The following is a 23,477-nucleotide window of genomic DNA, read 5'->3' as shown; positions in this document are numbered from 1 at the left end:
TTGACCCAGCTGTTGGGTTGTTTTGACCCAGCTTTTGGGTTGTTTTGACTCTGCTATTGGGTTGTTTTGACCAAGCTGTTGGGTTGTTTTGACCCAGCGGTTGAGTTGTTTTGACCCAGCTATTGGGTTGTTTAGACCCAGCGGTTGAGTTGTTTTGACCCAGCTATTGGGTTGTTTTGACCCAACTGTTGGGTTGTTTAGACCCAGCGGTTGAGTTGTTTTGACCCAGCTATTGGGTTGTTTTGACCCAACTGTTGGGTTGTTTAGACATAGCTATTGGGTCAAAACAACCCAATAGCTGGGTTTGTCCCTTTTTAATTTTTAGAGTGTGGTATCTTCTTAAACTAAGGAATGAATATGAATCATTTTCATAGTAGTACACTGAAAAAGAAAATGGATGTAGAAACAGTTTTTACTCAGAAATTGCTAGTAAATTTCACAAATATTGCAAAGAATTTAAATATGAAAATTTAAAGTAGAAAGACTGAAATAGTATTTTCTTGTAACAGTGTTCTACAGTGTAGAAAATGTGTTCAGAAAAAGAAAAGCATCTTACATGTCTCCGATGTATATTCCAGGCCTGACCTCGTCCAGATGGCCGCTGGTTCCAGCTTTGACCCACAGGAGTCTCTGGAGCTCAGAGGCTGGAGGAGTCTCGTAGCGGGGCATGTCGGCCCACCGCCGCTGCTCAACGAGAGACCAAACCAACACCAGGAGGTCAAAGTGAAAATGTCATTTATGATGGCACACAGCAGGCACTTTTGGTTCTCTTGCATCTTGTCAACAGTCGCATAAGTTTGAATATATGCAAGCACATATGAAATGTATTGTATTGTAAGACAGAAGAATAGACGTTAATGCTGCTTTATTATGCTATTTTTGTCCGTTTCAGAGTTCAGTAGCCCACTGTACACCTTGAATTTACGAAAAGCGCCAGCTCAGACTTTCTGCAAAACTCGTCTTATTTTATGTGCCATGGGAAAAGAAAGCCACATGGTCACATAAACAACACAAAGGTATGTTTTAATTTTTGTTTTAATAATTAATTGAAGCAGAATGTATGAATTATTAAAAATTAAAAATAATGAAAAAATTAAATACATTTTTTTAATATATATTTTTCAGCTAGTTGCCAAAATAACCACAACTAAAATTGAAATAACAATTAATAAAATCTATGTAGACATATTTTTAAAAAAAAACTCTGAACACTGTGCAAAACAAAGTATTACCAATTATGTATTACCAACCTATGTGTTGTGGTATTATTTGGTTTGCCACACCTTAATAATAAAAAATCTAATAAAATGATACAAACAACTTTAACATCAAACATTTGGTTTAAAATATTTAACTTATTTTCAAGTTGACACCCTCATGTAAGCTAATAGTGAATCCATCAATGAGCAATGACTAACTTTATCTCTTTATGAATATCCTGTTCATTTTCTTGTGTTAAAGTGCCATTATTAAGTCTCAGTCGAGCATGCATGTGATCAAATAACAGTTTTACACATTGCAATTCAAATATTATTCAGTAAACCTCAATATAACCAATACATATAATGAATCTATCTGAATAAATCTAAAAGATATTTTCAAGCACAAACAGACTCACGGTGTGTTGAGGAACAGCTCGTCGGTGTGTGTGCATGCGTGTGTGTGTGGCGTGTTGTTCACGCTGATGACTTTATCTATTTATATTTATAATCTGATTCATGTGGCTCTAAACACTCTTTCTTCAGGATCCTGATCGGGAAGCACCACAGAAGAAACCATATAAGATCATCTGGTGAGAAGATCCTCAGTAATATCACACTGATTATAACCCAATATAGACTCTCCAGACAGAGAGAAGATTCTGCTCATTTCCACACACTGCAGTCGCCCTCGTCTGTGTCCGAGTAACAGCGTCTCAAATTAGACAAGCTCATTCCCACAGCGGCAAGATAAAAATACATCAGCTCTCAAAGTCAACACTTCACCCTCAACACAAGGGACTTCATTTGCTCTGCTAAATATATAAATAGTTTATTTCATTATATATATATACAGTATACACACACACACACACAGTGTATATACACTGTGTATATATATATATATATATATGGTCAATAAGATTTGTATTGTTTTTTAAAGTCTCTTATTCTTTAAAGTTCTTTAGAGTCGCAAAAATACAGAAAAACAGTAATATTGTAAGATATTATTACAATTGAAAATAACCATTTTCTATTTTAATATAATTTAAAATATAATTTATTCTTGTGATGCAAAACTTTTGCATCATTACTCCAGTAAAAAGCAGCTTTCCAGCAAAGCAAATGAACTCACTTGTGTATAAAACTACAGAAATAAAATGTACAGTAAAATATAAAGTCATGGCATTAAGTCAAATTGCTTGATATATCTGTTTTTTTGTTTTTGTTTTTTAAATCAGATTTATAGCAAACCCTTTTCTCCTTTCACCGACGATCTCTCTGTATCATACTGTGTATATACTCTCTGAAAGTGCATAGACATTGAAGATGTTAGCTGATGGACTGGAGTGCTGTGGATTACTGTGATGTTTTTATCAGCTGTTTGGACTCTCATTCTGACGGCACCCATTCACTGCAGAGCATCCATTGCTGAGCAAGTGATGTAGTGCTACATTTCTCCAAATCTGATGAAGAAACAAACTCATCTACATCTTGGATGACCTGAGGGTGAGGACATATTCAGCCAATTTTCATTTTATGGTAAACTATTCCTTTAAGAAAAGAAAATAACTTTTTCTTTTGCATAAGCTCCGCCAACAATCAGATCTCATTGGTCCAAATTCCAGCTCCACGTTACTGTAAGCATCACATATTGATTGCATTTCTGTTTTCGCTTTCAGTGTGGCGAATCAAAGCACTTATCACATGTGGCCTGGTTAGGACGCAGTGTTACGATCATTCATCACGTGATCAGTCCTGTAGCTGTTTGCTCAGAGCAGGACACATCGTCTGTGCTTCTTCTTCCTCTGCAGGTCCAGGTCCAGCAGCAGAGCCAGGAAGTTCCTGTTGGGATAGATGGCTCGTTTCTGGATGATGCGCCGTATGGCCGCGTGCAGAGGCATGTCGTGATAGAGATATGAATATGATTTTTAGTTGTCAAACCGAAGACTTGAGCAGCTCGTACTCACACGTTCCCGATGTACAGGTTTGGCCAGACCTCATCGATTTGGTGCAAGTTTAACTTACACGAGTCCAAAACTTTCTCCAGGTCCTTGACTGACAGATACTCTTTCCTACTATATTTACGGGCCATCGCTTCTTTCCTGAATTACCTGCCAAAAGATGAAGAGAGCGTGTTTATAATGATCCCACACAACAGTTTAGTGCTTCAGTGAGCAGATAGTCTTACTCACAGAGACACACTCACACACTCCACAAATCCACTGCAAACAGACAGATCTGATCTGGATACCCTCCTTCATAGTTTATAATGAGAACATCTGTCAAACTCCAAAAAGGCATACAATATTGAAGTCATTATTCACTGATAATCTTCGGAAATCTTTTTCACTTTTGCATTCAGATTCAGAAACTGATGCATTGTAAATCATGCAGCTCTGCTTTTTGTAGATTAACAGACATTATAAACTCTATGCATACAGAAATTAAGATATTAAAAAAATATCCTGTTGTTTTTCACAGATAAAATAACAGCACATAGGTGTGGAACGACGTGAGAGTGAGTACATTTTGAAATATAAGAAATATTATTCTAAACATTTTGGTAATGCCAGTAAAAAAATGAATGAATAATTATCTGAGAGCAAATATAACAAAACATCCAAATGTACAAAACTAAAATAAATATGAAGAAAAATGACTTGTAACGATATGAGGGTGAGTAAATAATGACAGAATGTTCTTTTTTTGGGCAAATTATTATTGAGGGATTTTTAAAAAAATATTAGAAATATTATTCTAAAATGTTGGTAATGCCAGATTAAAAAACGGAGTGAATGAACAAACAAAAAACAAACAAATAAATGCATAAATAAATAAAAATGAGCAAACAAATAAATAAATAAATATCTGTGGGCAAATATAACAAAACAGCCAAACATAAATTTCATTTACACAGTTTTGTAACGACATAAAGTAAACATGACATGGAGTAAATAATGACCACATTTTCTTTAATGGATGAATTATTGAGGGAAATTACGAAATATTATAATAAACATTTGGTCATGCCAGTGAAAAAATAAATATATATATATTATTTATTTATTTCTCTATATAAACTTTTTATCTACAGAACTTTTATTATTATAATTTTTTTGATTATAGTGAAATTTTGAAATATTCTAAAGAGTTTGATTAAAGCCACAATAAATAAATAAACAAATCAATCAATCTGGCTGTGGGCAAATATAACAAAACACCCAACTAAATAAAAAATGATAATGCTTTAATGATAATAACAAAAAAATATATATGATAATAATAATAATAATGGAGACTTTTACATTTAAATATAATAAATCTTAAGTAATTAATGACATTTGACTACTAATCTTGCACTCTTAAAAACAAAGGTTCTTTATTGGTGTTGATGGTTCCATATAGAACCTTTCACATCCATGGAACATTTCAATTGAACAAAAGGTTCTTTATAGTGGAAAAATGTTCTTTAGATTCTATTCACACTAAAAACGGTTGAATTAAGAACTGCTCGCTGAAAGGATCTTTGGGGACCCCAAAATGCATCTTCTATGGCATTTCTGCGAGAACCCTTTTAGGAACTTGTATTTTAAAGAGTGTAACATGTACTTGAGTCCTCTTCTAAAGACAGTCTGACACCGGCTGGTGCTGCTGGAATGTTGTTGGTGTTCATCTGCAGCATTCAGATCAGCGTAGAGTCGCATCCAGAGCCCGCAGCTGTTTGAGAAAGCCTCGGTTTGGGAAGATCCAGCGGTGCTGTTTGACCGCTTTAATAGCCTCCAGCAGAGAAAGATGCTGGTGTACCATGAGATAAGCCAGAACCAGAGACGCCGAGCGACTCACACCGACCGCGCAGTGAACCAGAACACGCTCTGCAGACAACAACAGAAGGACATGTTATATCTATAGCCCTCAAACATGAAATCTGACCATCTCGGCTTGGATTTGAGGATTTAAGCTTGTCGAACAGAATAACATTTATAGTTTGCAGGCCTACATTTTCAACTTAGATTTTTCAATTTCTTTTCAAGAATCGGCTAAAAACACAACTCTTCCATCTTTATTTAACTCTAGCACTCTCTATTCTAATTCTATTCTTTAAAAAACTAACACTAGCTTCTCTAATCTTTTTGTATTCTATCTATTTGTTTTCTTTTTATTTATTATACAATTAACAAAAGCAAAAAAGGCCTCTAACACTAGCTTGCTCTATTCTGTTTCTATTCTGTCTGTTTGCTTTTTATTTATTTAAAGTTAACTGTGATTTGTTATAGCACTTGCATATCACTGCTCTTTTATTGATTTTGATTGCTTCCATTGTCCTCATTTGTAAGTTGCAGTCAAAGGTTCTTTAAAGAAGCATCTCTTTCTTACCTTTGTATAATCTGTAGAACCTTCTTTTGCCACAAAGAAGCTTTTGTGAAACAGAAAGGTTCTTCAGATGTTAAAGGTTCTTTATGGAACCATTTAGACAAAAAGCTTCTTCTATGGCATCGTGAAGCACCTTTATTTTTAAGAGTGTAAACCCAAGCTTTTTTACAGTTTTACCTCCTGGAGAACTGAGAACCTCCTTTATATAATCAGCGCAGGGGTGAAAATAAACCGACAAGTTAAACGATGGTGAATCGTCAGCGGGGACGCCGTAATACTCGACTGTTGAGCCGTAAAACTGGTGGCTGCCCTGGCAGTGCATCTTCCCGTGAGCGGCGTTCAGGACACGAGTGATGCCCAGCTTCCACACACTGAAGCGATCGTTGGCCACAGACCTGCAGATCAGTAATATACAGCTGTTAAAGCATCAGACGGGCCCCAGAGCACGCCGATTCTTTATGATCCCCATAAAATCAAACTCATCTAGAAAATAAGTTTCTGACAAAATGCTGCTGAGAGGTTAATGTGGTGTACGATTATGAAAAAGGAAAAAAAATATTCTTCTACATTCAGCTTTATATTGTTTGGCATTGTACACACACAGCATTTCTGGGCATGTTATGTGGATTTGAAAAGTGCAGAACTGCAAAAAGTGCTGGCCAAAAATGCTGTCTAGCTAGGTAGGCACATTATGTTTGAAACACAGCTTACAATTCAACAGTTATATTAGTTTTATTGATACACACACACACACACTTTTACTTGATGTACTAAAATAACTAATATAAATATAAAAATATAATATAAAATTAAAAACTGTTAAAACATTCATTAACTATATAATAATATAAAATATTTTAAAGTATATTACTTTATATATACACACTAAAACTTTAATTATTATATATATATATATATATATATATATATATATAGTGCATTGTGATTGGCTGAACACCGCAAGCACTCGTCGGAAATGTAACGTCCCTTACCATAATCACGAGCTTCATCTTTCTAAATAAATGTAAAGACAGAGCCCGAAAGGGGAACCGAGTCGCGTGACAGACACAGTGATGATGCAGTACACAAGCCGTGGTTAAGACAGCTGACGTGCTATGATTCCTGACAGACAGTTCACTCTCCTGTGATGTGACCCTGTTCCCCTCTCTCACTCACACACACACACACTCGACACATTACTCTGCGCTGCACAAAATTCTGCATTTGTACAGTCAATAGCAAATACTTAAACTAATAACAAACAGTAGCAGATTCAGAAGCGCCAGATTGTCAAAGCAAAGTCAGAATGACCTCCTCTCCTCGGTTCACGAAACGGTCGTCCATAAAATGCATTGCTGTTCTGTTGTAAGTGATCTTAAAGATTCCTAAATGCATCTACTTCCGGAAGACCAAATAAAGTGCTTTAGCTTTCGTCTAGAAACACACAGCGTCTCCCTGACATGCTGCTTCAACACTAACTGCTGTTACTGAAACCACGCCTTCTTTCTTTGCTGCACATTTGGGCGCATTATGCAAATATTCCCACATAGTGAGGTAGATATGTGGGGGCGTGTTAGAACGAGCCGTTTTAGGGGGGCGTGGCAGAGTCTTAACTTTGATAAAGAATATCTCTTTGGTTTTGAGACTTTAGTCTTTGCAACTTCAGGGATCTTATCTATGCACAATCAGCTTGTAACACTCCAAAGAGAAAGGAAAGCTTGAAATCGCTTCATATGACCCCTTTAAAGCCATGAGAAACCCAGCAGCGCTCTGAATAAAAGCGCTGTAATTCCACCGCTGGCCAGCGGATGTCGCTGTGGAAGAGGAAGTGACCTCATCTGCGGTATTTACACACTGAAACTGAAACACACTTCCACACGCAGCTGTCAGCTCGACTGTGCTCGTCTAGCCGTGTCAGGGCGCGATGATTTACCACAAACGTCCCGACAGAGTGGCATTTAGGAGATTTATCGCGATTCGGACCGAAGAATCTGATGTGTAACGTAAGTGAAGCGCAGCAGGCTAACCGCTAGCATGCTAACACACTCTGAAATATCATAATAATACTAGAGTGATGAATTGTAACTGGCGTATGAATCCAATTTCAGGTTCTATTTTCATTTTTTATTGTTGTGATAGGTCTGAGTGAGAAATGTTAGTCATGTAGTGTCTTTATTCAAAGGCATTTGCGGATTTAAAGTGACACACTGAATATTCATGTCATTTAGTGATTTTTAATATTTTGTTATGATTATAAGCCTCGTTTACCTCAGTCAGACGTTCATTTAAGGATTTAAGTCAGCTTCAGATATCACAAATCAGTTGTTACATCTAGTTAATCTAACCTAGTTAAACAACATTTTGTGTAAAATGCTTTCTAAGTAGACAGCTCACTAGGTTTTGAGACACATCCAGTGTTATTCTAACAGGTTCCTTATCAGCAAGCTTGATTAAAGTCCTTAGTGTAACGAGTTGAGAGACATAATTATACCTAAGGGTACTAACAGGCTCATATTACTTCACTGTTGTTTTCTTGCGGCTGATAACGCGGCCTTATTAAGCTTTGCGGCGGGGGCGTGGTTAGCAGTGGGCGTGGCTAGTGTGGGCGTGGCCACATGTTGGTTCGACAGCGTTGGGCGTGGCTTCTGCTGTGATAATGTTAATGTGCAAAAGTACATATTTTAAAAATCAAGTCGGTTTGAGTGAATGACTAGCGGACTAATTAGTCTTAACTGGAATGAAAGGTTATAATTAGACTTTACATTTTACATTAGCTTCCCCCACAGAATAACAAATAAAAAAGGTAATTGCAACTTGACTTCTTTTTCTTGCATTGCAACTTTATATCTCACAATTTAGACTTCTGTTCTCAGAATTTCAGGTTTCCTTTATCAAATGCAAGTAATAAACCCACAATTCAGACTTTTTTTCCCTCAGAAATGTGAGTTTATGTGTCGCAGTTCTGAGTTTGTATCTCACAGTTCAGTTTTTTTTTCAGAAATGCAAATTGTGAGATAAAAGTTGCGGTTAACTTTTTTTATGCACTATTTTCCTGGAGCCGTACAAATTATATGATCTACTTTTATGGTATACTTTTCTAAATTCCTTTCCAATTTTGAGTAAAATAAGTAGTAAATACATTTATTCTGATGGGATTGAAAAATAATGTTTATTATCAGCAACTTGACTTGTTCTAGAATGAAGTTTGAAGTTTGATAAAATAACACCAGTGACAACTGCAATAGTGCGGTCACTGTCTTTATTTCAGTGAAGGTCATTTTCTGACATTTTAAATATGATGTTTACTCTTTACTTACTGATTTGTTATGCAAACTATGCAAAGTCTGATACAGACATGCACATGTTCAGATGTGATTTCACATGCATCTCTGTATTGCATGTGCCTAAAGCTGTGTTTAGCGTCTTCTTTTGGGGAGAAAAAGACTATAAAGTCACTGCACTGTCATAAGACTGAGGACGCACGCTGATGCAAAGCTGTTAGACGGTCGGTCAACACATGTGCTGCTGAGCTGTGAGGGTTTCCTCTGCGTGCAGCGGTGTTTCACTGATGTGTCAGTGGATCTGTGGCTGTTTCAATCAGGAAAAGAGGATGTTTCATCACATCTTACACTGATGCCAGCACAAACAGCTCAGTGTTTCATCTGTGAGTGAGACGTCAGCAAAAAAAAAGAGCTGTTTCTGTTCCTGTGGTGTGTTAAAATGAAACGTTATATTGGGTGGAAAGTAGTTTGTGTAAGTGTGGTTGTGTTTCTAAGCATTACAGATCTGTTGCTTCGGAGCAGAGCTAACAGCAGACGTCCAGAGGTGAAAGAGTGTTTTCTGAGAGCTAATGAACCGAGATTCAGAACAGAACAAGATGTATTCAGACCTACTTTTTGAACTCTTTCTATGCCAGCGGTTCTTGACCTTTTTGTCTCCTTTTGTCCATAACAATAATTGAAGGCCGGCAGTCATAGTTTCTGACCATTAAGTTCCAGGATTCCGGAATGTTTTTCTGGATTCTTTTTAAATAATGAACTTGCATTAGTTTTCCAGTCGTGCATGATTTACTGGGTAAACGAGTACAAATATTTTTACTCGCTATTTCTACCTGAATAAAAAAAAAAAAAAAATTATATATATATATATATATGCTGCACATTGGCATAACAAGAATTGCCCTTAACACTGTAACAAACTATGTGATTAATAAGTCAAATTTTTTTGTTGTTATGTTATTATTATTTCTTTGATCAAGAATATATTTCTTTAACTATTTAAAATAATTAACCAATTTCAACTTCATTTTTTAAGTAAGTTTTTTTTTTTTAAAGTAAATTTAATGCAATTTAAGTTGAAATGACTTGTACAGCCAATTTGATTACTCAAAAAAATTAAGGCAGCATGTGAACTCTGTAGGTGGAATTCTTTTTACCGTGTTAAATAAATTAACATGACTGTACAGGTCTAGAAATCACACTTAAAGGGGTCATGTGATGCTTTTTTAAAGATCATTATTTTGTCCTTCTTTCTTTGCGTGCACATTTGGGCGCATTATGCTAATATTTCCACATAGTGAGGTAGATATGTGGGGGCGTGTTAGAACGAGCCGTTTTAGGAGGGCGTGGCAGAGTCTTAACTTTGATAAAGAATATCTCTTTGGTTTTGAGACTTTAGTCTTTGCAACTTCAGGGATCTTATCTATGCACAATCAGCTTGTAACACTCCAAAGAGAAAGAACAACTTGAAATCGCATCATATGACCCCTTTAAAATTAAACTACCACATATATCCAAGTTTTCCCAAGACACATAGTTCTTCAAACGCAAAAACAGGTATTAAGGGGTTGAATTAAAATAAGAAATATCTTAGTTATTTTAGCTTATTTTAATGCTTGTTTTGTCTTATTTTAAATCATTTTAAGTCTTGAGAGCCCCTTATGGTTGAGAATCAGTGCTTTCAAAATGTCTGCTAAATTACATTTTAATTTTTTTCTTTGTATTTTTCTTTATTTTTATTTTCTCTTTTATAATTTTTTATTTTTTTTTTGCATTTATGAGCAAATACATTTTTTTCCATACTAAGTAATTGACCTATAATTTGTCAATGCAAAGTCTGATCTTCATGAAATTGTTCACGTGACAAATGAACAAAATGACTTGGACCAGAACACAGTAGCAACATGGAATCATAATTATCTCAGGCTGCATTATAACTATTTCATAATTCGGAATATGATCAAAGATGGCATATGTGAATGTGTTCAATTTTTTTCAACTCGGCATAAACTAACAAAATGAATGAAATTACTTGTTTTTGGCCGAGCAAGCTTCAGACATCATGTCAGTAAAACGTCCTGGTTTTAATAAACAGCAGGAGCATATGAAGAAATCTTACAAATGTAATGAGTTTCAGTGCTAGCAGGGGCAATAACTAGAAGACTTCAGGCAGTATTCAGCTGTGTGTTGCAATTCATTCTCAAAACAATTGCATCTACAGCATCTACTCTTTCAAATTTGGCATTTTTCATTGTTTTCGCCACACAGTTCATCGGGCACAGGCAGTTTTTCACGTCTAAAAAATACAGCATACTCAGGCGGTTCCTTAATGAATGAGTTGGTTACTGGCCAGATAATCAAAGCTCAAGCCAAGAAGCAAAGCAGGGTTCAGTGCTTCAAATGCGTAGTAACATTTGGGCGGCATTATGCTAATATTTCCACATAGTGAGGTAGATATGTGGGGGCGTGTTAGAACGAGCCGTTTTAGGGGGGCGTGGCAGAGTCTTAACTTTGATAAAGAATATCTCTTTGGTTTTGAGACTTTAGTCTTTGCAACTTCAGGGATCTTATCTATGCACAATCAGCTTGTAACACTCCAAAGAGAAAGGAAAACTTGAAATCGCATCATATGACCCCTTTAAAATTAAACTACCACATATATCCAAGTTTTCCCAAGACACATAGTTCTTCAAACGCAAAAACAGGTATTAAGGGGTTGAATTAAAATAAGAAATATCTTAGTTATTTTAGCTTATTTTAATGCTTGTTTTGTCTTATTTTAAATCATTTTAAGTCTTGAGAGCCCCTTATGGTTGAGAATCAGTGCTTTCAAAATGTCTGCTAAATTACATTTTAATTTTTTTCTTTGTATTTTTCTTTATTTTTATTTTCTCTTTTATAATTTTTTATTTTTTTTTTGCATTTATGAGCAAATACATTTTTTTCCATACTAAGTAATTGACCTATAATTTGTCAATGCAAAGTCTGATCTTCATGAAATTGTTCACGTGACAAATGAACAAAATGACTTGGACCAGAACACAGTAGCAACATGGAATCATAATTATCTCAGGCTGCATTATAACTATTTCATAATTCGGAATATGATCAAAGATGGCATATGTGAATGTGTTCAATTTTTTTCAACTCGGCATAAACTAACAAAATGAATGAAATTACTTGTTTTTGGCCGAGCAAGCTTCAGACATCATGTCAGTAAAACGTCCTGGTTTTAATAAACAGCAGGAGCATATGAAGAAATCTTACAAATGTAATGAGTTTCAGTGCTAGCAGGGGCAATAACTAGAAGACTTCAGGCAGTATTCAGCTGTGTGTTGCAATTTATTCTCAAAACAATTGCATCTACTCTTTCAAATTTGGCATTTTTCATTGTTTTCGCCACACAGTTCATCGGGCACAGGCAGTTTTTCACGTCTAAAAAATACAGCATACTCAGGCGGTTCCTTAATGAATGAGTTGGTTACTGGCCAGATAATCAAAGCTCAAGCCAAGAAGCAAAGCAGGGTTCAGTGCTTCAAATGCGTAGTAGTGCACGATCATGAGATCTTATGCTGTGAATGTGGCCTGTTTTACTCGGGTATCAGCATATGTGCTAGTTTACATCTGGATGTGATGTGCAACTCAAAAGTATGAAGAAGCAGGTGGTGCAAGGATGAAGAATAGCTCATTCTATGTTATTGTTATTTACATATTCACCACCAGTCAAACGTTTTTTTAAAAAGTCTCTTCTGCTCACCAAGCCTGCATTTATTTGATCCAAAATACAGCAAAAGCAGTAATATTGTGAAATATTTTTACAATTTAAAGTAACTGTTTTCTATTTGAATATATGTTAAACTGTAATGTATTTCTGTGATGTGCAGTTGTATTTTCAGCATCATTCCTCCAGTCTTCAGTGTCACGTGATCCTTCAGAAATCATTCTAATATGCTGATTTGCAGCTCTAAAAACATTTATTATTATTATGTTGAAAACAGCTGAGTAGAATTTTTTCAGGTTTCTTTGATGAATAGAAAGTTCAGAAGAACAGCATTTATCTGAAATAGAAATCTTTTGTTACATTATAAATGTCTTTATCGTCACTTTTGATCAATTTAAAGCATCCTTGCTAAATAAAAGTATTAATTTCTATAATTTCACCCCAACAACAACAACAAAAATTATACTGACTCTAAGCTTTTGAATGGTATAGTGTATAATGTTACAAAAACGTTTTTATTTCAGATTAATGCTGATCTTTGGGTCTTTCTGTTCATCAAAGAATCCTGTAAAAAAAAAATTTACTCAACTGTTTTCAATATTGATAATAATCATTAAAAAAATATTTCTTGAACAGCAAATCAGCATATTAGAATGATTTCTGAAGATCATGTGACACTGGAGTAATGATGCTGAAAATACAGCTGGGCATCACAGAAATATATTACAGTTTAACACATTCACATAGAAAACAGTTATTTTTAAATAGTCAAAATATATCACAATATTACTGCTTTTGCTGTATTTTGGATCAAATAAATGCAGGCTTGGTGAGCAGAAGAGAGTTCTTTAAAAAAAAAACATTAGAAATCTTACTGTGTATGACACACAAGTTGCTGGCTTCTTAGTCTTGGTGTTTCTGTCTTCAGGTCCTGTGAGAGCATGCGCGAGCGAGAGATGGCCGCTAGTGTCCGGCACTGGACCCCGAAGCACGTGGGCCGCTGGCTGCGTGAAGAGGGCTTCTGCGATTACGTGGACCTGCTGTGTAACAAACACCGTCTGGACGGAACCAGCCTGCTGACGCTGAGCGAGTACGACCTGCGCTCTCCTCCGCTGGAGCTCAAGGTCCTGGGAGACATTAAACGGCTGATGGTTTCTCTCCGGAAGCTGCAGAAGCAGAACGCAGACGTATTAGAGGAGCTCGGTCTGTCCTACGACGGACACTCGCCTCAGAACAGCGCAGGTGCTCTTTCTGTTCCTGTTTTTGTCAAGTTTGTTGCCAGTTTTGTGTGTTTTATGTTGTGCAGGTGGAATGGACTGTACTTGTGTAACGGTAAAATCCTAATTTTTAGGAGGCGTTTACTTTAGAGAGAATGACTTCAAGTGCTTTACTCTACAGACAGCTGAAGCACAACACAATCATTTTAATGTCAAGCTCCAAAAAGACACACAAAACAGCATAAAGGTATTATAAAAAGCAGTTCATGTGACTTATGCACTATATTCCAAGTCTTCTGAAGCCATACAGTATGCACAAATTATATAAATTAAGTTTATGGTACTTTTCCAGTTTTGAGTGGAAAATTTAGTCCGTAAATGTGTTCTAATGGGACTGAAGAAAATTCAGCAACTTCAGCTGTAAAACAAGATGCATTTAATAGATGTTACGTGGACTTTCAGGGGTTTTACTATATAAACATCTAAAGCACAGCACGATAATTTAAGTGCTAGTGCTAAAAATATGTCAAGCTCCAAAAAAGACCCCAAAAATATATAATAAAAGGCAGCCCATATGACACACGCACTATATTCTAAAGTCTTCTGAATCCATACATAAACATATATATGGTACTTTTCCAAGTTATAAACTATGTTATGGTTCTTTTCCAAGTTCACTTCCAGTTTTGAGTGAAATATGTAGTAAATTAATTTATTCTGATAGGATTGAAGAAAATATCACCAACTTTAGCTGTAAAACAAGATGAATATAGTTGATGAAATTATACCAGAGTGACAATTTCAATAGTGCAGCATTGTATTTAATTTCAGTGAAGGTCATTTCACAGGATTCACAGATGAATAGAAAGTTCAAAAGAACAAAATGTATAAATGTCTTTACTGGCACTTCTAATCAATTTAATGCATCCTTAATGAATGAAAGTATTAAGTTCTTTAAAGTAACCTGACTGCAAGATCACATTATCCATAAGTTGCATAAAGCCAGCCAATCTCATTGCAGTTAGCAATTTCAGCTAGCATTTTCCATTTTGTTTGTGAACAGTGTGCATCTGATGTGAAACATTTTAAGACATTATAGGAATTTTTCTAATGCAAAGCGTGTTCTAAAAGGCAGGCAATATAATTATTTGGCTTTCTCGTATCTCTACATGCATTACAGAAAACATGGTCTGCCTTCTTATAATAAAAAAAAAAAACACTTGGTCTTGATAAACCCTGTTTTCTCCAATATTGTCATGCATTTCTGCTTCACATGACTAGCGCTATTTCTATTGCGTAAGACTCAAGGCTGTATTTCCTGAAAGAATCACAAGCCAGTTTGCACCACGGTTCTCTGCGATCAGCTCACGAGGCTTCTGGGAAACGCAGCCCAGATCAGTCACTTACAGTTTTACATTTCCATTAGGATTCTGCTTTAGAAGCTGCTTTAATTCGGTTTAAACGCTTCTTGCATTAGACTTTTTGAATCGACTTGAACATAAAGGTTTAGCAAACTGGGGTAGGTGATTGGATGAAAAGCTAATAATTAATTAAAACATTCAAATTTTAAATGAAAAGATAACTGCTAAAACTACTTACCTGCATGTTACGTGACCATTAACTGTCATTAGAGAACCGTATACATGTGAAAGTGTTGTTAAAAGTTAACTTTTTAGATTTTTTAACATCAATCAATGTTTGGGAATTGCATTAAATTCACATTTTTAAGCCATTTCAGAGAAAATGCATAGGAATATCATCAAAAGCCTAAGAAATATGATGATGCCAGGTTTGAGTCATGCTCCAGCACCCCTAAAACTCATTTGACTCTATTTCTTTTTTCGCTTGCTGATGATTGAGGGTTCTGGTGGCACAAATAATAGTAAGCAGCTCTGATGGTGAGCTGTACCCATTGATGATAATTTTCTCAATCATGCACCACAGGACCTGGTTAGAGTTCACAGCTGAAGATGAGCATGAAAACATCATAAAATAAAAGCATAAATCACCATTTGTTTGGAGGAAGATTATGTTTTGTTGGCTCTGTCTCTCTTTATCACCTTTCACCTGCTTCTCTTCTCCCTCCAGTGTACCCAGAATCCCCTGGGCGTTTACGATGGCTGAGGCCTGTGGCGTGATCCTCTGTTCTGTTTGGCTGCTAGTTCTGCTGCTTCATAAACACAGGTAACAAACATATGCGCACATTTATAATATATGCATGCATTTATACACAATATATACTTACAAAGTATATGCATGCATGCATATAGTTTTACAGCTGTTGCATGTAATTTATTGCATAAAATACTAAAATCCTGCACATAGGCAAGACACCAAAATGGGACATCTCATACACAATTTTCAGGAATTAATTATAAATAATTATTTGTCTCTTTTGGCATAAATATCACTTGGTGTGTGTTTTTTTTTTTTTTCTTGTCCAAACAAACCATTTCCAACAGTAGTGCAATGAAAGTCATTTCAGAGGTGGAGGGAATTATTACATTTCAATGAAAGATTATGAAGACGAACATTTTTCTCCTGTAGAATAATGAAACCTGCACAATAGTAGCAGGAATGTGTGTTGAGAATATTAGGTTTGGACACCGACAGCAGCAGCATCTCTTCATCTGACGCTCACAGAAAGCAAAGGTCAGGCCATCAAAGAGGCTTTTATCCCTGACCCTGTGTTTCTGTCAGGTCGATCCTGTTGAGGCGGTTGTGTAGTCTCATGGGGACGGTCTTCATGCTGCGCTGCATCACTATGTTTGTGACGTCTCTCTCTGTCCCGGGGCAACACCTGCAGTGCACTGGGAAGGTGCGGACATCATCACACACACACACACACACACACACACACACACACACACACACACACACACACACACACACACTCACTCTGATCCATAACCCAGTAAACTACACGAAGACTGTTCTGAAAGGTAGGCTGCATAACGATGAGATGGCATTACATTTGTCCTTCATGGAGAAGCAGATCCCAGAAGCGTTTTCCTTCTCCAGTGAACGTTCCTATGCCTCATCACAATTATTTTTGATCCTAAAATATTTAATTTGACTCCCCTTGACGTTTTTATTAATATTAGGTATTAATAAAAATAATACTAATATTTTAATCATTTAACAACACATTTGCATGTTCATAGTTTGCTGATGTCACTTAATTGTCACTTGACATACAGGTAAACAAATCAAATGCTGCATCTTTTTATAAGTGTTAATGGTTTTAATTGTACAATTATTTATTTTAATTTTTAGATATTTTTTATTTAATTAATTATTAGCTTTAAAAAACTCATCAATGCCCTGCAATAATCTGGCACTTTTTTTTTTACATAAAGATTTTTGTAAATACATTTTTTTATTTAAAATAAAATAAAACACATTTAAATTTAAAATACAATTTATTTAAATATTTTATTATTATTATTATTTTGTCATTATACATTTTCTGAATACTTATTCCAATGAGAGTAAAAATAAATATGGTACTAAAATTATTTTTATTTTAAACAACTTAAATTAAAAGTATGTGTATATATATAAAATTTTTGTTGAATAAATAATTTTTTTGCATTATGAAATTGTTTTCATGACACATTTATCCTAATTTAATATTATTATTATTATTATGTAATTCTAAATGTTCTCAACTTTTAAAATAACTTAAATTATCTGTCTGTCTGTCTGTCTATCATACAATAAACACCGTATTGAAATGATTTTTATTTTAAACGGCTTCAATTAAAACCAAAACAACCATAACTGCCTTAATGTTTAATATTTTACACTTTCATTTAGAATAATATTTCTTGTTTCCTTGTGATTTTTAAAATAAAGTATGACCTAGACAAAATGTGAAAAATGTTGAATAAGCATATTGTTCATTATTCCATTCATACCTGAAATTATAGAGAAAAGACTGTTTGTCTTATTTGTGCGCTGTGTATTTTATGCTTATTTGACTTATCACATTATTGACTGCAAACTCTATTGAAAATGAAGTCATTTTTCACAATAAGCCGTCTCTCTGTATTTATGTCCGTGTCAGATATACGGTGACATGTGGGCGAAGCTGCAGCGAGCCGTGGCCATATGGAGCGGTTTCGGCATGACGCTGACCGGAGTGCAGACGTGTGGAGATTACATGTTCAGCGGACACACCGTCGTCCTCACCATGCTCAACTTCTTCGTCACCGAGTGTAAGTTGACACACAATAGCTATATTTCCATCCAAAGTTACAAATTAAATGCGCAAAATTGGAATATCGCATAAAACATTTGCAAATGAAGAGGAGAAAATCATCACTTTCTAATTAACTTGCGCTAAATATCATGAAGAAAAAGTACATTTGCTGCAGTATAGTAGAAGGCGCTGTACTGTATAGAATATTTTTTGTATACAATAAATGACGAGCTTCAGAGCACGCAGACGAAACACAGTCATGTTATCTTATTTTCAGAGCCTGCTGTTTGGGAACGTAGTTCTGGGAGTTCATTATAACGAAGCACTTTAACGAGACTTTACTCAAGCATTTTAGAATGACAAAACTAGCATTTCAGATGCTGTGCAATGAGATCGGTCCGTTGGTTGGTCCAGTTCTATGCTGTCCCATCGCAAAGTCATGCCTTTTTTGATATGCATTAAGCAATTTATTCAGTAAAATGTTTTCTTACCGGATAAGAAATTTATCCTACTTAGTTGAGCGCATACGTTTTTTAGAATTGATGCTCATCTTGGCGTTTCCATCCAGCGTTTTCTTTTTTAGGCGATATCCCAAAATGTGCATAAATAGGTGGATGGAAACATAGCTACTAGGGGTGTCGAAATTAACCGTTTCTACGATGCATCGCGATGCAGACGAGGACGATTCGGTATCGGTTCAGTAATAGACCATAACCGATTATAACGTACTGGCGCTTTTCTGACGTCATTTGTCGCATACGTGCTTTGTATGTAGGGTATCCAATGTAGCATACAATGGCGGAGGGAGGCGAGATGCGAGTACGAGTAACTAAAAATGCTCCAACTACTTTAAAAGCCGACATCTGGCCACATTTCGGCTTTTATGAACAACCTGGTAAGCATGCTGTGTGTAAATCATGTCACGCACAAATAAAATATGCAGGGGGTAATACCACTAACTTGAGAAACCATGTCAGGTTCAGTTCTTGTATTTATTGACAAACTTGTATACATGTGAAGTAAAATAGAAAATTGAGGATGCAGTGCATTGTGATATCGTATTGAACTGAATCAATGACATGTTAATCGTAATCGAACCGAACCGTGAGACCAGTGTAGGTCCCTAATAGCTACTGATTGCTGTGGTGATTGAGATCCTCCTCTCCGTCTGCAGACACGCCGCGCAGCTGGAACTTCATCCACACGCTCTCCTGGGTCCTCAACCTGTTCGGCATCTTCTTCATCCTGGCAGCACACGAGCACTACTCCATCGACGTCTTCATCGCCTTCTACATCACCACCAGACTCTTCCTGTACTACCACACGCTGGCTAACACTCGCGCCTACCAGCAGAGCCGCCGCGCACGCATCTGGTTCCCCATGTTCTCCTTCTTCGAGTGCAATGTTAACGGACCTGTTCCAAACGAGTACTGCTGGCCGTTCGCTCGCCCCGGCTTCCTCAGCACACACACACACACACACACACACACACACACACACACACACACACACACACACACACACTCACTCTGATCCATAACCCAGTAAACTACACGAAGACTGTTCTGAAAGGTAGGCTGCATAACGATGAGATGGCATTACATTTGTCCTTCATGGAGAAGCAGATCCCAGAAGCGTTTTCCTTCTCCAGTGAACGTTCCTATGCCTCATCACAATTATTTTTGATCCTAAAATATTTAATTTGACTCCCCTTGACGTTTTTATTAATATTAGGTATTAATAAAAATAATACTAATATTTTAATCATTTAACAACACATTTGCATGTTCATAGTTTGCTGATGTCACTTAATTGTCACTTGACATACAGGTAAACAAATCAAATGCTGCATCTTTTTATAAGTGTTAATGGTTTTAATTGTACAATTATTTATTTTAATTTTTAGATATTTTTTATTTAATTAATTATTAGCTTTAAAAAACTCATCAATGCCCTGCAATAATCTGGCACTTTTTTTTTTACATAAAGATTTTTGTAAATACATTTTTTTATTTAAAATAAAATAAAACACATTTAAATTTAAAATACAATTTATTTAAATATTTTATTATTATTATTATTTTGTCATTATACATTTTCTGAATACTTATTCCAATGAGAGTAAAAATAAATATGGTACTAAAATTATTTTTATTTTAAACAACTTAAATTAAAAGTATGTGTATATATATAAAATTTTTGTTGAATAAATAATTTTTTTGCATTATGAAATTGTTTTCATGACACATTTATCCTAATTTAATATTATTATTATTATTATGTAATTCTAAATGTTCTCAACTTTTAAAATAACTTAAATTATCTGTCTGTCTGTCTGTCTATCATACAATAAACACCGTATTGAAATGATTTTTATTTTAAACGGCTTCAATTAAAACCAAAACAACCATAACTGCCTTAATGTTTAATATTTTACACTTTCATTTAGAATAATATTTCTTGTTTCCTTGTGATTTTTAAAATAAAGTATGACCTAGACAAAATGTGAAAAATGTTGAATAAGCATATTGTTCATTATTCCATTCATACCTGAAATTATAGAGAAAAGACTGTTTGTCTTATTTGTGCGCTGTGTATTTTATGCTTATTTGACTTATCACATTATTGACTGCAAACTCTATTGAAAATGAAGTCATTTTTCACAATAAGCCGTCTCTCTGTATTTATGTCCGTGTCAGATATACGGTGACATGTGGGCGAAGCTGCAGCGAGCCGTGGCCATATGGAGCGGTTTCGGCATGACGCTGACCGGAGTGCAGACGTGTGGAGATTACATGTTCAGCGGACACACCGTCGTCCTCACCATGCTCAACTTCTTCGTCACCGAGTGTAAGTTGACACACAATAGCTATATTTCCATCCAAAGTTACAAATTAAATGCGCAAAATTGGAATATCGCATAAAACATTTGCAAATGAAGAGGAGAAAATCATCACTTTCTAATTAACTTGCGCTAAATATCATGAAGAAAAAGTACATTTGCTGCAGTATAGTAGAAGGCGCTGTACTGTATAGAATAGTTTTTGTATACAATAAATGACGAGCTTCAGAGCACGCAGACGAAACACAGTCATGTTATCTTATTTTCAGAGCCTGCTGTTTGGGAACGTAGTTCTGGGAGTTCATTATAACGAAGCACTTTAACGAGACTTTACTCAAGCATTTTAGAATGAAAAACTTAGCATTTCAGATGCTGTGCAATGAGATCGGTCCGTTGGTTGGTCCAGTTCTATGCTGTCCCATCGCAAAGTCATGCCTTTTTTGATATGCATTAAGCAATTTATTCAGTAAAAGTGTTTCCATCGTAGTTTATCCACATGTTTTCTTACCGGATAAGAAATTTATCCTACTTAGTTGAGCGCATACATTTTTTAGAATTGATGCTCATCTTGGCGTTTCCATCCAGCGTTTTCTTTTTTAGGCGATATCCCAAAATGTGCATAAATAGGTGGATGGAAACATAGCTACTAGGGGTGTCGAAATTAATCGTTTCTACGATGCATCGGGATGCAGACGAGGACGATTCGGTATCGGTTCAGTAATAGACCATAACCGATTATAACGTACTGGCGCTTTTCTGACGTCATTTGTCGCATACGTGCTTTGTATGTAGGGTATCCAATGTAGCATACAATGGCGGAGGGAGGCGAGATGCGAGTACGAGTAACTAAAAATGCTCCAACTACTTTAAAAGCCGACATCTGGCCACATTTCGGCTTTTATGAACAACCTGGTAAGCATGCTGTGTGTAAATCATGTCACGCACAAATAAAATATGCAGGGGGTAATACCACTAACTTGAGAAACCATGTCAGGTTCAGTTCTTGTATTTATTGACAAACTTGTATACATGTGAAGTAAAATAGAAAATTGAGGATGCAGTGCATTGTGATATCGTATTGAACTGAATCAATGACATGTTAATCGTAATCGAACCGAACCGTGAGACCAGTGTAGGTCCCTAATAGCTACTGATTGCTGTGGTGATTGAGATCCTCCTCTCCGTCTGCAGACACGCCGCGCAGCTGGAACTTCATCCACACGCTCTCCTGGGTCCTCAACCTGTTCGGCATCTTCTTCATCCTGGCAGCACACGAGCACTACTCCATCGACGTCTTCATCGCCTTCTACATCACCACCAGACTCTTCCTGTACTACCACACGCTGGCTAACACTCGCGCCTACCAGCAGAGCCGCCGCGCACGCATCTGGTTCCCCATGTTCTCCTTCTTCGAGTGCAATGTTAACGGACCTGTTCCAAACGAGTACTGCTGGCCGTTCGCTCGCCCCGGCTTCCTCAGACGCCTCATCGGCTGATTCTCCACAGACGCTGCTGATTCTTGAGATGCCATGATGAAGAGGAGGCCAAAACCTCTTGACCAGACGCGGACAGTAGTGAAGCATTTTTACTCTGCTTTAGAAGTACTTTAAAAAAAAAACTTTACTTCACAACATTCCAAAGTATAATATTGTACTTTTTACTGCACTACGTTTCATATTAAATATAATTTAATACTTAATTACATTACAAATCTAGTACTCAAGTAAAAGTAATTCAAAGATTTACTTAAGAACAGTAAAAATTTAGTACTTTTTTGTACTCCACTATTAAAGGTAAAAAAACAAACCCAACAACTTTTATTTACGAAATGCTGTGCAGTAAAAAGTACAACATTATGCTTTGGAATGTAGTGAAGTAAAAGTTTTCCAGAGAAAAACACTACTGATACTTTTTAAATTTACTTGAGTAAAGTAAAAATACTTCTGTCCACCTCTGCTCTCGATCAATACATTCACACACACGCACACACACACACTCACACCCACACATATACACACGCACGCACACACACACACTCTCACACACACTCACACACATATACACACGCACGCACACTCACACACGCACACACACACACTCACACCCACACATATACACACGCACGCACACACACACACTCTCACACACACTCACACACATATACACACGCACGCACACTCACACACGCACACACACACACTCACACCCACACATATACACACGCACGCACACACACACACTCTCACACACACTCACACACATATACACACGCACGCACACTCACACACGCACACACACACACTCACACCCACACATATACACACGCACGCACACACACACACTCTCACACACACTCACACACATATACACACGCACGCACACTCACACACGCACACACACACACTCACACCCACACATATACACACGCACGCACACACACACACTCTCACACACACTCACACACATATACACACGCACGCACACTCACACACGCACACACACACACACACTCTCACACACACACACACACACACACACACACGCACACATTTGTTTTTGTGAATTGTGAGGACATTTCATAGACGTAATGGTTTTTATACTGTACAAACCGTATTTTCTATTGCCCTACACCAACCCTACAC

The 23,477-nt window shown here is 36.4% G+C and overlaps 3 protein-coding genes across 3 annotated transcripts in view; 1 reads left to right on the top strand and 2 right to left on the bottom strand.

The window, feature by feature from the left end:
- LOC107595225 (dual specificity protein phosphatase 13-like) overlaps window positions 1-1,889 on the bottom strand; it is a 23,541-nt gene extending 21,652 nt beyond the window's left edge. The window contains exons 1-2 of the mRNA XM_016285569.1: window positions 1,619-1,889; window positions 557-684 (exon numbers count right to left, since the gene is read on the bottom strand). Coding sequence (XP_016141055.1) covers window positions 557-684; window positions 1,619-1,654 — 164 coding nt within the window. The 5' untranslated portion in view covers window positions 1,655-1,889. The remainder of the gene's footprint in view (window positions 1-556; window positions 685-1,618) is intronic.
- A 2,777-nt stretch (window positions 1,890-4,666) lies between these two features.
- Window positions 4,667-10,912, bottom strand: LOC107595212 (dual specificity protein phosphatase 13-like). The gene is made up of 4 exons (XM_016285557.1): window positions 10,884-10,912; window positions 9,057-9,161; window positions 5,751-5,989; window positions 4,667-5,074 (listed from the first exon to the last, which is right to left on the bottom strand). Exons 1-4 carry the CDS (start codon window positions 10,910-10,912, stop codon window positions 4,890-4,892), a joined length of 558 nt encoding a protein of 185 aa, XP_016141043.1. The 3' UTR covers window positions 4,667-4,889.
- Window positions 7,418-22,495, top strand: LOC107595211 (sphingomyelin synthase-related protein 1-like). The gene is made up of 7 exons (XM_016285555.1): window positions 7,418-7,576; window positions 13,501-13,814; window positions 13,879-13,904; window positions 15,789-15,973; window positions 16,490-16,607; window positions 17,859-18,009; window positions 22,027-22,495. The coding sequence occupies exons 2-7, from the start codon at window positions 13,514-13,516 to the stop codon at window positions 22,329-22,331; spliced, it is 1,086 nt and encodes a 361-aa protein (XP_016141041.1). The 5' UTR covers window positions 7,418-7,576; window positions 13,501-13,513; the 3' UTR covers window positions 22,332-22,495.
- Window positions 22,496-23,477: the final 982 nt, after the last annotated feature.

Source organism: Sinocyclocheilus grahami, unplaced genomic scaffold (assembly GCF_001515645.1).
Source record: "Sinocyclocheilus grahami isolate Dianchi unplaced genomic scaffold, SAMN03320097.WGS_v1.1 scaffold198.1, whole genome shotgun sequence".
In the NCBI taxonomy this organism is placed as follows: Eukaryota; Metazoa; Chordata; class Actinopteri; order Cypriniformes; family Cyprinidae; genus Sinocyclocheilus; species Sinocyclocheilus grahami.
This window is presented reverse-complemented; position numbering and strand designations above follow the sequence as displayed.